Consider the following 15958-nt stretch of genomic DNA (forward strand, 5'->3'; position numbering starts at 1 on the left):
TCCAATCCACCGTGGACGTTGATGTGGCGCGTCGGGAGATGCATGGATTGCGGCAGGGCAAAGCTACAGTGCGTCAGTACCATTCTCGCTTTTTTGCATTGCTGAATGTACTGGATTGGGAGAAGGACTCCAAAGCAGTGAGAGATTTGTTCTGGGAAGGGCTCCATGGCTCCATAAAGGATGAGTTGGCCAGGGGAGACAGACCTCAGACCCTAGCAAACGTCGTGCAGAGGGCACTCACGATTGGAGTGAGGCACGAAGAACGTCCTTGGCACAGTGAGGAGGGTCGCCAGGTGCGCGCACCAGCTAAAGCGCCTCCCTTTATTCCCAGGGATCTGGGCCGTGCGCATCCCTCGCCCCTGCTGAGGCAGGGGGAGGAACCGATGGAGCTTGGTGGTGCTAAGGCTCAAACAGCGGCCGGAGCCCCAGCGTCCGGTGCAGTCAAGGCGAAGCCTCCTAGAGGGACCAGGAAGTGTTACATCTGTGACAGTGCGCAGCACATGGCCAAAGAGTGTCCCCAGAGGCTCCAGAAGCACACTGCAGCATTAGCAACAGTAACAGAACAGGTGCCTCACGGAGAGCAGTTTCAGGGAAACGCCAGTGCCTGGCTGGAAGCAGAAATGCTGGGGTTCAGCCAGGCGAGTCAGTAAAGCAGTCCCCAGCAATTTTGCAGCATACAGACCCCTTACCACCCAAGCCAGTGGTGCAGCTCACTGCAACGCTCCAGCTGCCTAATGGAACCACCCTGGAAGTCCCCATCACAATCGACTCCGGGAGCAACGCGGACTTTGTGGGGGTGCAGTTCATCAAGCAGCATCGCATAGCGCTTCTACCAGCCACACTGCCCCTGAACGTCGTCACGGTCGATGGCAGGAAGTTGCTGGGCGGGCAAGTTGTACAACAGACGCCACCCATGGTGATGCAGATTGGGAATCATCGCGAAGTCATTAGCTTCAATGTCACCCGCCTGTCAGACACGCCTATAGTGTTAGGCATGAGCTGGCTGGATAGACACAGTCCAACATTAGCGTGGTACCAGCGGCAGCTCACCTTTGGCTCATCTTACTGCGCCCAACATTGCATCCAGACAGGCCAGGAGGAGGAGGGCCAGGAGGAAGGGCGGCAGTTACACCTCGGCATGGTGCAGGCAGTCCCCCACAAGTACAAGGGGTTTTTGGAGGTCTTCTGCGAAAAGGAAGCTGACCAGTTGCCACCCCACCGGCCCTACGACTGTGCGATTGACTTGTTACCAGGGGCGACGCTGCCGACTGCAAAGCTGTATTCCATGTCTGAGGATGAGATGCAAGAACTCAGGGAGTTCATAGAGCACAATTTGAAGCGGGGATTCATCCGGGAATCCAAAGCAGTGGGGGGCAGTCCTGTGTTTTTCGTGAAGAAGAAGGACACGCCCCAAAAGAGACTCATCGTGGACTATCGGGCCATAAACTCGATGACAAAGCCCAAGGCTTTCCCCATGCCCAAGATTGACGACCTGCTAGTGACGGTGAGAAAGGGGAAGATCTTCACCAAGTTGGATCTACGCGGAGCATACAATCTCATACGCATGCGGGAGGGCGATGAGTGGAAGACGGCCATGTTCACGCCGTTGGGCACCTATGAATACAGAGTTATGCCTTTTGGTCTCCAGAATGGCTCCCACTGTTTCCAAGCATTTATGCACCATGTACTAGCGGGACTCCTCTACAAGAAGTGCGTATGCTTCCTCGATGACATCCTGATCTTTTCGGAATCGCAGGAAGCTCACGAGAGGGACGTAAAGGAGGTCCTGCAGAGACTACGGGAACACAGGCTCTACGCCAAACTGGAGAAGTGCCAGTTCGACGTAACGGAGGTGGATTTCCTGGGCTACAGGCTATCCGACAAGGGACTAGCCATGAACAGCGTAAAGGTCCGCGCGGTGTTGGACTGGAAGAGCCCGCGCAATCGGAAGGAGGTCCAGAGGTTCGTCGGTTTCGCCAACTTTTACCGCAAATTCATCAGGGGTTTCGTGAAAGAAACGGCAGCAATCACGGACACTCTCAGTTCCAAGAAGAAGAAGTTCACCTGGACGGACCAGGCAGAGCAGTCCTTTCGGAAACTTAAGAGCCTCTTCGCATCCGAGGAACAGCTGCTACACGTGAATCCTGGCAGGCCCATGCGTGTCGAGACTGACGCATCCGACAGAGCGGTGGGGGCCGTCCTCTTGCAGGAAGATCCGCAAGGGAACTGGAGGCCCTGTGCCTTCTATTCCCGGAAGCTCAGCAAGTCGGAACAGAACTACACCATCTGGGACAGGGAGTTGTTGGCCATTCACGCGGCTTTCAAAGCGTGGCGGCACTTCCTCATAGGAGCCAAGCACACCGTGCAGGTCCGCACGGACCACAAGAACCTAGAGTATTGGCGCACGGCGAAGCTCCAGAGCCAGAGGCACATACGCTGGGCGGAATTCTTCGCGGATTTCGACTTCCGAATAGAGTACATCCCGGGAGACTCCAATGTCATAGCAGATGCGCTCTCCAGGAAACCGCAATATCTCGAGGAAGCGGCAACAGTGGCAGCCCAGCACATTTTCGCACCGCAGGCGTGGGCGTGCGCTTCAGCCGTCGTGGACCTGGACGCGGTGCGTCGCGCGCTGCAAACGGATCAGTTTGCACAATCCAAGATGGAAGAGCTGCGCAGAGGTACAGCAAGGGACGACGAGTTCCAGCTACGCGACGGTCTGCTAACTCGCAAGGGTGCCCTCTACGTGCCGGGGGACGATCTCCGCGCGAAGGTGCTGCAGCAGTTGCACGACGCACCCAGCGCGGGTCATTTCGGCAAGGAGAAGACAGCGGACTTGGTAGCCAGAGACTTTTGGTGGCCCCAAATGCGAGGAGAGGTCGCGGAGTACGTCGCCAGGTGTGACACCTGTCAGAGGTCCAAGCCAGTGCACAAGAAGCCAGCGGGACTTCTGGAACCGCTGGAGACGCCACTACAGCCGTGGGAGCGGGTAGCGCTGGACTTTGTTACTGATCTGCCCAGCTCCCGAGGCAAGACGGCGGTACTTGTGGTTGTAGACCTGTTCACCAAGATGGCGCATTTCATTCCTTGCGCGAAGGTGGCGACAGCGGAACAAACCGCCAAACTCTTCATCGACCACGTATTCAGGGTGCACGGCTTGCCACGGTCCATCCTGTCCGACCGGGGGCGCCAATTCATTTCCAGTTTCTGGCAGAAGCTCCTAGGTATCCTGAACGTCAAGATCAACTTAGCGTCGGCAAGACATCCACAGACCAACGGCCAAGCGGAAAGGGTCAACGCCATCATGCAGCAGTACCTGCGATGTTACGCCAATCAACGACCTGCAGCTTGGGTGGACTACTTGCCGATGGCCGAGTTTGCCTACAACAACACGAAGCACGCGTCAACGGGGGTGACACCGTTCTTCGCCAACAATGGGCGACATCCCAGGACCTTCCCGGGGTTAGCTTCCCAAGTCGTTAGCTAAGAAGAAGCTAGGGCACAGGCAGCTAGGGCCGTACCAAGTTGAGGCCAGGATCAATCCCGTAGCCTTTCGGTTGGCCCTCCCGGAAGGTTCCAGAATGCACCCGGTCTTTCATAGGTCGGTGCTCACACCCTACAAGGCCCCACACAGATTTCAGGAGTCAGGGACGGCACCAAACCCACGCAGAGAGTCACCAAGAGGGGGGAAGTAACCGAGGGCCACGCCACTCAACGAGGTCACAGAAATTCTGGACTCGAGATGGGGGGAAGAGGGAGTAGAATATCTCCTCGCCAGAGAAGGTACCCCGGCCAGCGCCAACAGTTGGGTGCCGGACTACGCTCTGGAGGAACCTCTTCTCAAAGACGAGTTCCATGCCCTTTTCCCGCACAGGCCCATGCCAGCCGAGTATTTCGACGACTGGCTTTTTACGCCCACACTTTCAGCCAGCACTTTCCGGGGGTTCTCCTCCGCAGAGGAGACGACGCCAGAATCGAGCCCTCCAAGGGGATCGTGTTCGGGGGTGGACACGGACCCCTCTTACTGGTAGGACAATCAACCAGAGGAGGACTGGCGCAGGAGGTGGCTGAGGGGTCCTTGGCAAGCAGCACCGCCCGAAGTAACAGGGGGAGAGGAGGACGCGGACAAGTTGGGGGACGAACCCGAGTTCGAGCACACATACACTGAACTGGAAGCAGAGGAGATCGACGTCGACGACCTGTGTCCAGCATCTACCCCCGCAACGACGGAGCTCCCAGAACCTGCGCCCGAGCGGCGGGAGGGGGGAAGGGGGGCTTCGAGGGGGGGATGGATGTCAGGGGTTCAGGGACAGAGACACAGGTGAGGGAGGAGGCAGAGAGCGAGGGGGAAGAATCCCAGGGCAGCGAGGAAGAGGATGACAATGACTTGAGGGATTCCATGAGTCTTTCAAGTGAGTCGGAGGATTCCCAGAAGGGGGCGCCTGTGGTCAGGCCAAGGGGAGTCACAGGGGGGACTCGTCAGGAGCAGGGGACCAGCGGGGGAACCCAGAGTGGGAGCTGGGAGTCGGGACCGGCTTCTCCGCCAGAGCGCAGTGAAGGGGGTGGAGATTCCAGAGTGACAGGGGAAGCAGGTCAGAAAGCAGAGAGGGAGGGGAGATCGGAGCAAGACATCCTCCCGGAAGGGGAGGAGAGTAGTGCAGGGAGTAGTGTAACTGTCAAGAGGAAGGTTAGAGGTTGCGAACGCGCGCCAAGTTGAAATGTGGAGGCGCACGGAAGTGCAGGGAGCCCGGAGGAGGAGCCAGGTCCCAAAGCACGCAGGAGGGGGGAAGAGCTGTCTGGGGATTCCGCGTCAGGGGAATCCAGGAGGGGTGAAACCCCAGGGGGCAGGAAGACCCTGCGGAAAAGGAAAGAAAGGAAGAGGTGGAGCAGCACAAGCCTCTTAAAGTGGTGCAGAGGCGGGACTGACTCAGAGGGGACTTCAGCGGTCTAAGCGTAACAGACGTGGGGCTGCGCGCCTCGGCTGTGGAACGTACAATGCACTTCAATAAACATCTTTGTATATAAACTGGACTTGGCGTTGGTCTCTTGTGAGCTGGGACCTGAGGCAGCCCTGACAGATAAGAATGTGGAATCATATTTGGATTAGGCAGACCACACTGTAAAGGCCCCATGGGTTCAAGGATCTGGTTTATTTTCCGCAAGTCTTGGAGAAATCTCCATTTCCCACTTTTCTTTCTTATGACAAAAACAGGGGTATTATAGGGGCTAACGGAAGGTTCTATATGGTCAGCCAATAATTGTTCATTCACCAATTGTTTTAAAGCGAGCAGCTTTTCTCCTGTAATGGGCCACTGCTCAACCCATACAGGACTAGTAGATTTCCAGCTGAGGGGGAGCGCAAGCTTACTCATCAAATTGAATGGTAGCTTGTAATTGTTGCAATAAATCTCGTCCCCACAAATTGAGGTGGATTTTCAGCACACAGGGCTGGATGTATGCAATGGTTTCAGAGCTATCAGGCAGAGAAACAGGCAGCCACTGTACGCTTTTGGAAGAATTTTGGGGGCCACCCATACCCCAGACTGCAGAGGCAGACTCAAGGGGCAACGTGGGGTCCCAGCAATTACTGGAAATTACAGAAATGTCTGCGCCTGTGTCAATCAAACCTTCCAAAACTTTGCCTTTTATTTTATACTTACAAAGAGGTTTCTTTCCTCCAATCCTCTGGACCACGGCTAACAGCTGTGGAGGAAAAGAAGAGAGCTCGTGCAAATTACTATCCATAATAGAAGCAGTAGGATGAGAAGGGAGCACCACCAAATGCGCCCAAGACTCACCCTTTTTTAACTGCATGGGCATATGGCTCCAAAATTGAACCATTATTGTGCCCACATAGTCAGGATCCAGGACACCAGGAATAACCTGGATCCCTTCTTTCGCCGCAGAAAATTTGGGTAAAATTAAACCTGCGACTTTAGGAGGTAGTGGTCCTGCCAATTGGGAAGGCATGAGCACAATTTCACCAGGTAAAACAGTGTCTTTGGTCTCTTGATTGATCAAATCAATGGCAAATTCAGAGGGTTTATTTTTAAAAAAAATTTCAGCAGCGGAAACCAAAGGTGGAAAACTCTCTAATTGTCCGGGCCCAAGAGTGGGGCCGGAATGGAGTTTCCCGGACCCCTGCATTGATTTGCCCAATGATAGCCTTTATTGCATTTAGGGCATTTCTTGGAAGGTCTAGCCTGGTTGGCAGCCCCATTCCTGTTGGCCCCCCTGCCAGGGGCCCTGCATTGCTTTGCAAAATGGCCAGGGCGCTTGCAGTTAAAGCAATTACCTGTAGGCCTATTGGAAGCTTGGATCGCGCCAGCGAGCAAAGACATTGCATGACTCTGGCTTCCAACATCCGCACATGCTTTTATCATATCCGCCAGGTCATATTTAACGCGTTGGATGACGGACTGTAAAGCCTTTTTGCAATCTGTATTAGCATTCTCAAAAGCCAATTTTTTTCATCAACTCATTCTGAGCTGTGGTGTTATCAATCTGCCGAGTAACTGCTTCTTTTAATCTATCTATAAATTGATGGTAAGGCTCTGAATGCTGTTGCTTAATATTGACAAAGGAGCTCAGTGGTTGCCCTGAGACAGGGACTTTCCGAAAGGCACGCTGTACACAGGTCGCGGTGCGACTAAAATGTGCAGGTGTCAGCGTCGCCTGGGCTGTTATATTGTCAAACGGACCAGCACCATAAAGTTCATTGGCTGTATGCTGTGGGTCAGACAGGGCTGAGGCATTATGTTTAAATTCACTGTCAAAAACCACATACTGTGCCGGGGACAGGAGCATGTGCATCAGGTCCTTCCAGTCTTGAGGTAGCATTGTATAACCATTTGCTATTCCTTCCAACATGCCTATCACATAGGAGGATTTTAAACCGGAATCAGCAATGGCTCTTCTCAATTCCCTCATTACAGAATAAGGAAGGGTTTCATGCAACACCTGTTGTTGCGCAGTGCCTGGGTTTGTGTAGGAAATGGGGAAAGCTGATGGGGTTGTGCAGGAGATAGGGAAAGCTGATGGCATTTCACCAGCCCACTCAGATTCCTCCTCTAAGGAAAGGAGACCCTTCTGCCTAGCCTGAGAAAGTGCAGCGCGTACAGCTCCTGTGAAACATGCAGGAGCTGAAGCAGGTGAAGGAGGGGTGGAAGGAGGGAGGGAGGAAAGAGGGGGGGAAGGGGGGATAGGGGTGGTGGATGTGGGCTGAGACACAGCTCCTGGAGGAGCAGACGCAGGCAAGAGGGGGGGGACAGGCAGGGTTGTGAGGGAGGCAGAAGCTTAGGATAAGGAGGGGGGTTGTCTCCAACAGACAGAAATGCAGGGGCCGAGGGAGACGCCTGGGACGCCTGAGGTCCTAATTTAGCCACGGCATCTGCACATTTCTGCCAAGTTAGCAGACAACGAATCGGAGCCCTTGGTTCTGCAAAAAGGGTTTTTCCGATCTTTTGCCAAGTCTCTACTTCCAGAGAACCAATTTCAGGATATGAAGGACATTGAAATGCGATCTCACAAAGCAATTGTTCAATCTCTTTTAAAGAAATATGAACACCCACCGCTCGCTGCCTAACTAGACAAAATAATTCTTTAGCATGTTGTCTTTGAAGTTTAGTCAATTCCTCTCCCATACTCACGAAATAGCGCGCTGAGACTTTTCCAGTCGAGTGAAGTATGAGGCTGCGTAAAGGGATCTGGCAAACGTCGGGGTCACCAGATGTTGGAATGAATCCACGGCAAGCGAGAGGCAGGTGTAACATGAGGCGTCTGGCCAGGGCGAGCCCTGGGGACCCTCCTTTATTGAATATTACAAACATTGCCACAGGTGTGCTTGTGGCTGTTTGGTTGATACATACACAAAGAAACTTGTTGCTGATTGGTTAACATAAGCATAAGGCGGGAATTACATGTGAGAGGTGGGAATTACATGTGAACATTTATCATCGATAGATTAAAGGCTGGGAAACGAGGTTGGAACCAGACAGGCATGAAACCTCCTAATTAAATTGTAACTAGAGATTAATATGGCACAAACAATTACTAATGATTGATCATAGCATGGAAGAATATAACAATCAAGTTCTGTAGATGTGGTCAGCTAGGCATAAAGAGCAGGTCATGTTGTTTTCCATGGGCTTAGGATGATTGAACAAGGAGGGAATGTCTTAGTGTTTGGGACAGGTTTGTACAGTGTGTGCAGAAGCAGACTATAAGCAAGACTTCCCAGAATGCAAGAGAAGAGGAGCAAGGCTTCCCCAAAATGCAGCAGGTATGGGCAGAAGGAAAACTTCCCTTTAGGACAGGAAAATACTAGCAAAAGAAAAGGGGAAAAAAGCTGACCTTGTCTTGTGTTTCTTTCCTGGAATAAGAAAAAAATGAAGAGACATGAGAATTCTAAGGTGCCAGAACAAGCTTTGCTGGCTACTGGTAGTGAACAAACCAGAAGAGACAGAAGATGACCGACTTTCCATTGAAGAAGCCTTGACCCGTTTGAATAAAGGTAAGAACAAAGATAGGGCTCAGTGCTTATGCCCCAATCCAGCAGAGAAGAACAAGACATGTAAATCAGCTCCAGTACGTTTGTCTCTTGCTGGATCACGAACTGGGAATAAAGCTGGTGCATATCGGAGTGTTAGTACTGAACTGCATTGTTTCCAATATGATGTGCTTCTGAATGGGTATTCCTCTTCATCTTTTAGCTCATCAAGCCATACTTTAAAATGGTGTTTACATGTGACTAGGGTTGGGTAGGGTCCTTACTGTCAGGATGTTAATACTTGGATGCTCAGTTGAGGTTTATCCCCTTCTCTTCAGCTGTTTAAGGACTGCCCCTCTTTCTGATTTACTGCCGCTGAACTTTGTGCCATCTGCAGATTTCAACATGCTTCTACTTCACCTGACGCAAACCATTGGTTGGCTCTCATTGAGTTCTGTGGACACAGTAAAACAAAGCTGCCATCTGGTTTCTCTCGGGATGTTCGGATTGTGGAACACAGATTTGCTCTCCACCGTAACCATGTCTCTCAGCATACCACTTTATTTCCCCCCAGATAGGTGGCTACTATTCACTTGTAGGAAGATGTGCTTATTTAGATTACAACATTGCGGTGGGAGCAAAAGCCACCTTTCTTCTCTCAAGAGGGTTAGTCGAGTTTCTGTTGTTATGGAAAAATCCAGGTGGGAGGCTGCTCAGAGCCCGTGGGTCCCTGCGGAACAAAGAAGGAGTCCAGCCACCAACCGGAGCAAATAGCGGAGACCAAAGTTGATTGCGCAACAGGTTCAGAGAGGAATTGAACCCCGAGAACGGGGTGACAAGGACTTTTTAAAGTTCCTATCTTATCCCAGCAGACAGTTCGCTAAACATCACCACTCCATCAGAATAGGGGAGGGTTATACATGATTAACATAGGAGGAATGTGTTGGGGTAACATGCAAATACAGGATATGTCTTGGGAAATCCGCTCCACTTCCCAGTGGGGAGGAGTTGCGGTGGACCACCTGGCCACCCACTCCCCACCAGGGGCGGGGGACTCTGTCCCCCGTTGCCTATGGGATCTCGGCCACGTCAGAGCCCGGCCAGCAAACCCCCAGAGAACTTCCTCTTTGGCTCACTTACCCTTACTGGGACTTCCTGCACAATGGGCAGGAGTCAGATATAGTCAGGTCCAATCAATGCCTTGGCCAATACCGCTCACATTCTTTAATTTCAATAAAGTTGTGGCCAAAATTTGCCCAGTAACATAAACCTAATATCCGTGTCCTTGTGTGAGTCATTTCCAACGAGGGGGTGGCTGCGGGGTCTCAACACCCAAGTACATTCTAAGCACCTACTGCAAGAGGACAATAGAACTTTGGTTTGCATAGTCTGCCGCCTGGGTAAGTCCGGAGGAGAGCTTTTGCCCAGCGATTGTCACCTACGGGTAAAGTACCTTCCTGTGAGTAGGTGACCTCCCGCTTGGGGAATTCTGGCGGGGACCGAGGGGTTCCCAAGTCCTTGGCCAATGACGCAGACTGGCGGTGGATTGAAGAGAATCGGTGAAACCAGTGGTTTTCTATGAATTTCCAAGTGTTTTTAGGCTTTTTTAAATACAGACGGTTCTTTTCGGAAGTGGCCTGGCCTGACATTCCTACATTGTATCTAGCTGGACCATAAAGAAGGCTGATCGCCGAAGAATTGATGCTTTTGAATTCTGGTGCTGGAGGAGACTCTTGAGAGTCCCATGGACTGCAAGCAGATCAAACCTCTCCATTCTGAAGGAAATCAGCCCTGAGTGCTCACTGGAAGGACAGATCCTGAAGCTGAGGCTCCAAGACTTTGGCCACCTCATGAGAAGAGAAGACTCCCTGGAAAAGACCCTGATGTTGGGAAAGATGGACGGCGCAAGGAGAAGGGGACGACAGAGGACGAGATGGTGGGACAGTGTTCTCGAAGCTACCAGCATGAGTTTGGCCAAACTGCGGGAGGCAGCGGAAGACAGGAGGGCCTGGCGTGCTCTGGTCCAGGGGGTCACACAGAGTCGGACACGACTAAACGACTAAACAACATCTATTTTTATTGGATTAACAGGGTAACAAAGTTTCGATTGACTCAGTCCGTTGTTCTCGCAGCGGGAGCTGTCATCACCTTGTCAGCGCTCAGTGTAGCGTGCAAAACAGCTGGAGCTGAGCTGCCTCTGCAGAGCCATGGCATTGCTGCGATTGGCTGAAGGGCTACATTCAACGCCATCTGATTGGCTAGAGCGCATCCTCATGCAAATACATTGCTCATTCATAAAATACATCGATCGTGCATAGCATACGGGGTCAGAAATGTCGCTTTCTTCTCGGGGTTTTGGACTTTTGTGCGGTGCTTGGTGCAACGTTGTGACGGGGCGAGGGGCGTCCTAGTGTGGCAGGGTTCCCTTGAGGTCATCGCCTCGGGCTCTACGTCTCTTACTCGGGAGTAAGACTTCGTTCATATGCCCCCCCTCCATTCCGTAACACTCTTCATATGGACTTCATGGAGTGTGCACTCTCGCAGGGTCTGCTTCCAGAAGCTACTATTGCAGATGTAGATATTTTGGCAGAAATGGTTTACAAATATGCACGATGGCAAGCAGGCAGACAGGAACAGTTACAAAGCAACCTTGGTCCTGCCTAGCCTGGAAGCTGTTTCCAACTAGTGAACTAGAAACCTTGCAGCAAACTTTACAACCATCTACAAACCCCGAAGTTTGTAGGATTCTCTTCTTTCAGCTGTGTCTTGGCTCTGTGCTCGCAAGTGTTGTAGTGACTTTCAGGTAACTTGGAAAGCATGGTAATGATGTCTTGGTTCTGAAGAATGATATTTCCCCCAGTCTGACTTAGTTATCCTGGTGATGATTCAGCTAGATGTTCTACACGCTGACCATATTCCAGAAGGGCTTGGTTGTCTTGGCCTTGCTTTGGCTTACTGAAATCTGTCTTCTCCCTATAGGTGCTCACTCTAAAATGGATAATTGTAACGTTTGACTTCATTGATCAGAAGGAAAATATGAAGGCTCTCTATGGTTTCTTCTTCCGCTTCTTACAATATGAGAAATTGGTAAGATAAAAAGGAATGTGTTATTTTGAAGGAACTCGCTTTTATTCTGACATTAACCCAAATCAAACAATAAAGAGTACTTTCCGAACACACAACAGGACACCATGTGAAAAGTGGGGCCTTACAAAAACCTCTCCCATTTCCTTCCTTTTCCTGTCTTGTTCTTTCCCAATGGGCGCCGGTCGCAGCGCCCCCCGGGGGCACGGCATGTTCAGGCAGGCAGGCAGGCAGGCAGCTATCTGATGTCGATCCCACCCGTTCCTCCCTCCACCCCCCTCAAAGACAGCCGCGCAGGCAGCTATCCGATGGAGGGAGGGGGGGGGAATCCTGTTCTGCATAGCTATCAATTCGGGTGTGATAGTCTTATGTTTGCATACTTATGGGAAAATAAAACTAATTTATTTTAGAGCTTGTATTTGTGTGTATTCATGGTATTATTTGTAGACCCAGTAGATGGCAGTGTGGTGTGGAGAGTGTTTTTGGCAGCTCGTGAAAGGATAGAGGGTGGAACGTTGACCGTTCAAAGGCACTATAAGCAATATATATATATATATATATATATATATATATATATATATATATGCAGGTTTTGGTGTCCTCGGGTGTCTTCCCGTGTAAAAGTTGGGGTGTCTAGGCGACGTTTCGACGAGGTCTCACTCGTCATCTTCAGGCTGGTGCTTTCGGCTTCTTGTTACTGGAACAGAGCAGGATCTCAGTGTTTGAGTTCCTATAAATACTGTAGAGGAGGTGTGGTGTATAGCCTCCAATGTTCTGGGCAGAGAGGAAGTTCCCAGGCTAGTGTGCCTTTTCTTCTTTTGTTCCTTAATTACTTGAGGGATATCTTGAGTGAAGATAGGGGCGAGCTGTGGTTTTGTGGTCTGTGCCAGCCAGATCTGTGTAGGGATTGCAGGGGGGTGCAGCATCCGGAGGTGCCACCATGGTTTGGCTACTGGATGGTATCTGTAATTCATCTGTGGAGAGGGTCTGGGTTTGGGTCTGGTGTGGTTGATTGGTGATGGCGTTCTGTGTGCCTCTGGCTCTGGTGTCAGTTTTTGTGGGGAGGGCTAATTTCCAGATGTCTGGCAAGCGGGATGTGTCGTCACGCTTGTTCATGTTGTGAGGGTGTTTCTCTATCTCGATGGCTTCCATGATTATTCTCTTGTGGTGATGTTCCATGTTAAAGAGCAATTTGGAATCTGCAAAATTAATTTCGTGTCCTGTTTCTTTCATGTGTTGGAAAAGAGAGGAAGTTTTTTCTTCTTTTTTGACGGCATTCTTGTGTTCTGCGATACGTGCATTTATTCGTCTGTTAGTTTGTCCAATGTACGTGGCTGGGCAGACTTTGCAGGGTATTTCATAGACCCCTTGGTTTTCCAACTGGATTTTATCCTTGGGGTTTCTGAGGATATTGGCTATTTTTTGGTTGGTGCAAAAGGCTGTTTTGATATTGTGTTTATGGAGGATTTTGCTAATTTTATTTGTAGTGCCCTTGATATAAGGAAGGAGGGCCATGCCATTGTTTTCTTCTGTGTCTTGGTTTTTGGGGGGTGTTTCTTTTTGGATTAGCTTCGTAACCCTGTTTTGCTGGTATCCATTGGCAATTAACACATTTGAGAGATTCTGTAACTCAGTTGTCAAGTGGTTTTTGTCAGCCAGGCGTTTGGTTCTGCCCAGCCACGTACATTGGACAAACTAACAGACGAATAAATGCACGTATCGCAGAACACAAGAATGCCGTCAAAAAAGAAGAAAAAACTTCCTCTCTTTTCCAACACATGAAAGAAACAGGACACGAAATTAATTTTGCAGATTCCAAATTGCTCTTTAACATGGAACATCACCACAAGAGAATAATCATGGAAGCCATCGAGATAGAGAAACACCCTCACAACATGAACAAGCGTGACGACACATCCCGCTTGCCAGACATCTGGAAATTAGCCCTCCCCACAAAAACTGACACCAGAGCCAGAGGCACACAGAACGCCATCACCAATCAACCACACCAGACCCAAACCCAGACCCTCTCCACAGATGAATTACAGATACCATCCAGTAGCCAAACCATGGTGGCACCTCCGGATGCTGCACCCCCCTGCAATCCCTACACAGATCTGGCTGGCACAGACCACAAAACCACAGCTCGCCCCTATACACGAAGCCAAGCCAGAGCACAACAAAATGCAGTACAACCATCTTCTCAGAAAAACTCTTCACAAAGTTCAAGAGGTCAAGACACAAAGGCTTTAGCAACTAATCCACACCTAATGACCCACCTAAGTGGTACTCAGGATACAACTCAAGAAATCACTCAAGATATCCCTCAAGTAATTAAGAAACAAAAGAAGAAAAGGCACACTAGCCTGGGAACTTCCTCTCTGCCCAGAACATTAGAGGCCACACCTCCTCAACAGTATTTATAGGAACTCAAACACTGAGATCCTGCTCTGTTCCAGTAACAAGAAGCCGAAAGCACCAGCCTGAAGATGACGAGTGAGACCTCGTCGAAACGTCGCCTAGACACCCCAACTTTTACACGGGAAGACACCCGAGGACACCAAAACCTGCATTCCTGTACCCGTGAAAATCTACGAAAGCAAATATATATATATATATATATATATATATATATATATATATATATATATATATATATATATATCCACATTGTCCTAGCTACGTTTTCCCATAAAAGTGCCTGGAGGCGGTTGGAGGATGGATGGCGGTTAATGGATTGAAGTTGAATCCTGACAAGACAGAAGTACTGTTTTTGGGGGACAGGGGGCGGGCTCGTGTGGAGGACTCCCTGGTCCAGAATAGGGTAACTGTGCCCCTGAAGGACCAGGTGCGCAGCCTGGGAGTCATTTTGGACTCACAGCTGTCCATGGAGGCGCAGGTCAATTCTGTATCCAGGGCAGCTGTCTACCAACTCCACCTGGTACGCAGGCTGAGACCCTACCTGCCCGCGGACTGTCTCGCCAGAGTGGTGCATGCTCTAGTTATCTCCCGCTTGGACTACTGCAATGCGCTCTACGTGGGGCTACCTTTGAAGGTGACTCGGAAACTACAGCTAATCCAGAATGCGGCAGCTAGACTGGTGACTGGGGGCGGCCGCCGAGAGCACATAACACTGGTCTTGACCTACATTGGCTCCCAGTACGTTTCCGAGCACAATTCAAAGTGCTGGTGTTGACCTTTAAAGCCCTAAACGGCCTCGGCCCAGTATACCTGAAGGAGCGTCTTCACCCCCATCGTTCTCCCCGGACGCTGAGGTCCAGCACCGAGGGCCTTCTGGCGGTTCCCTCATTGCGAGAAGCAAAGCTACAAGGAACCAGGCAGAGGGCCTTCTCGGTAGTGGCGCCCGCCCTGTGGAACGCCCTCCCATCAGATGTCAAAGCGATAAATAACTACCTGACATTCAGAAGACATCTTAAGGCAGCCCTGTTCAGGGAAGTTTTTAATCTGTGATATTTTACTGTACCTTTGGTTTTTACGGAAGCCGCCCAGAGTGGCTGGGGAAACCCAGCCAGATGGGCGGGGTACAAATAATAAATTATTATTATTATTATTATTACTCGAATACATTTGTATCAAATACATTTGGAACAAGTGATTGTTACATTTAAGGAACATTCTCTAGGCCAGTGTTTCCCAACCTTGGGCCTCCAGCTGTTTTTGAACTACAATTCCCATCATCCCTGACCACTGGTCTTGCTAGCTAGGGATGATGGGAGTTGTAGTCTAAAAACAGCTGGAGGCCCAAGGTTGGGAAACACTGCTCTAGGCGATGAGATTGGGGGAAAATACAAAAACCCATTCGGATACATTTGGATACATTTAGAAAAGTACAGCATTTTGAGGAAAAATTCATTTGAGTCGAAAAATACATTCAGATCCATTTTTAAAGTCAATGAGAAAGATACAGCGAAAAAGGATCCATTCCCCAAGGCACCGTTGACCTTCTTGTAGGGTGTGAAGGCAGAATGCGATCTATTTGATATTGGTAGGGTCCTTCTCCTTCATTCCCCTCTCTGACCCTGACTCTCTTACGACACAGGGACCATCCCAGAGTGTGGGCACAACTTCTGCCGGTCCGGCCTGATCCAGTGCAGCGGGGCAAAAAGGAGGCTGGCTTCCTGTCCTCAAGGCCGAGTTGGAGTCCAGAGAAGGAGCCTCGTCCGCAATCGGCAATTGGCTACCTTTGTCGAAGTAGCCAAGACTCTCAGTCTTCCAGAGGGAAAGGAGGAGTCTGTGAGAAGCACCAGGAGCCCCTGAAACTCTTTTGCAAGGAGGATGAAGCCCCCATCTGTGTGGTTTGGGGCAGATCCAAGAAGCACCAACACCACGAGGTGATTCCTTTGGAAGAGGCTGTCGAGGAATACA

General features: G+C 50.5%; 1 protein-coding gene across 1 annotated transcript in view; it reads left to right on the plus strand.

The window, feature by feature from the left end:
- The first annotated feature begins 1474 nt into the window (after window positions 1-1474).
- LOC144326499 (inositol polyphosphate 5-phosphatase OCRL-like) overlaps window positions 1475-15958 on the plus strand; it is a 45159-nt gene continuing 30675 nt past the window's right edge. Inside the window, exon 1 of the mRNA XM_077923024.1 lies at window positions 1475-1504. Coding sequence (XP_077779150.1) covers window positions 1475-1504 — 30 coding nt within the window. The remainder of the gene's footprint in view (window positions 1505-15958) is intronic.

Source organism: Podarcis muralis, unplaced genomic scaffold, assembly GCF_964188315.1.
Source record: "Podarcis muralis unplaced genomic scaffold, rPodMur119.hap1.1 HAP1_SCAFFOLD_80, whole genome shotgun sequence".
NCBI classification, from domain to species: Eukaryota; Metazoa; Chordata; class Lepidosauria; order Squamata; family Lacertidae; genus Podarcis; species Podarcis muralis.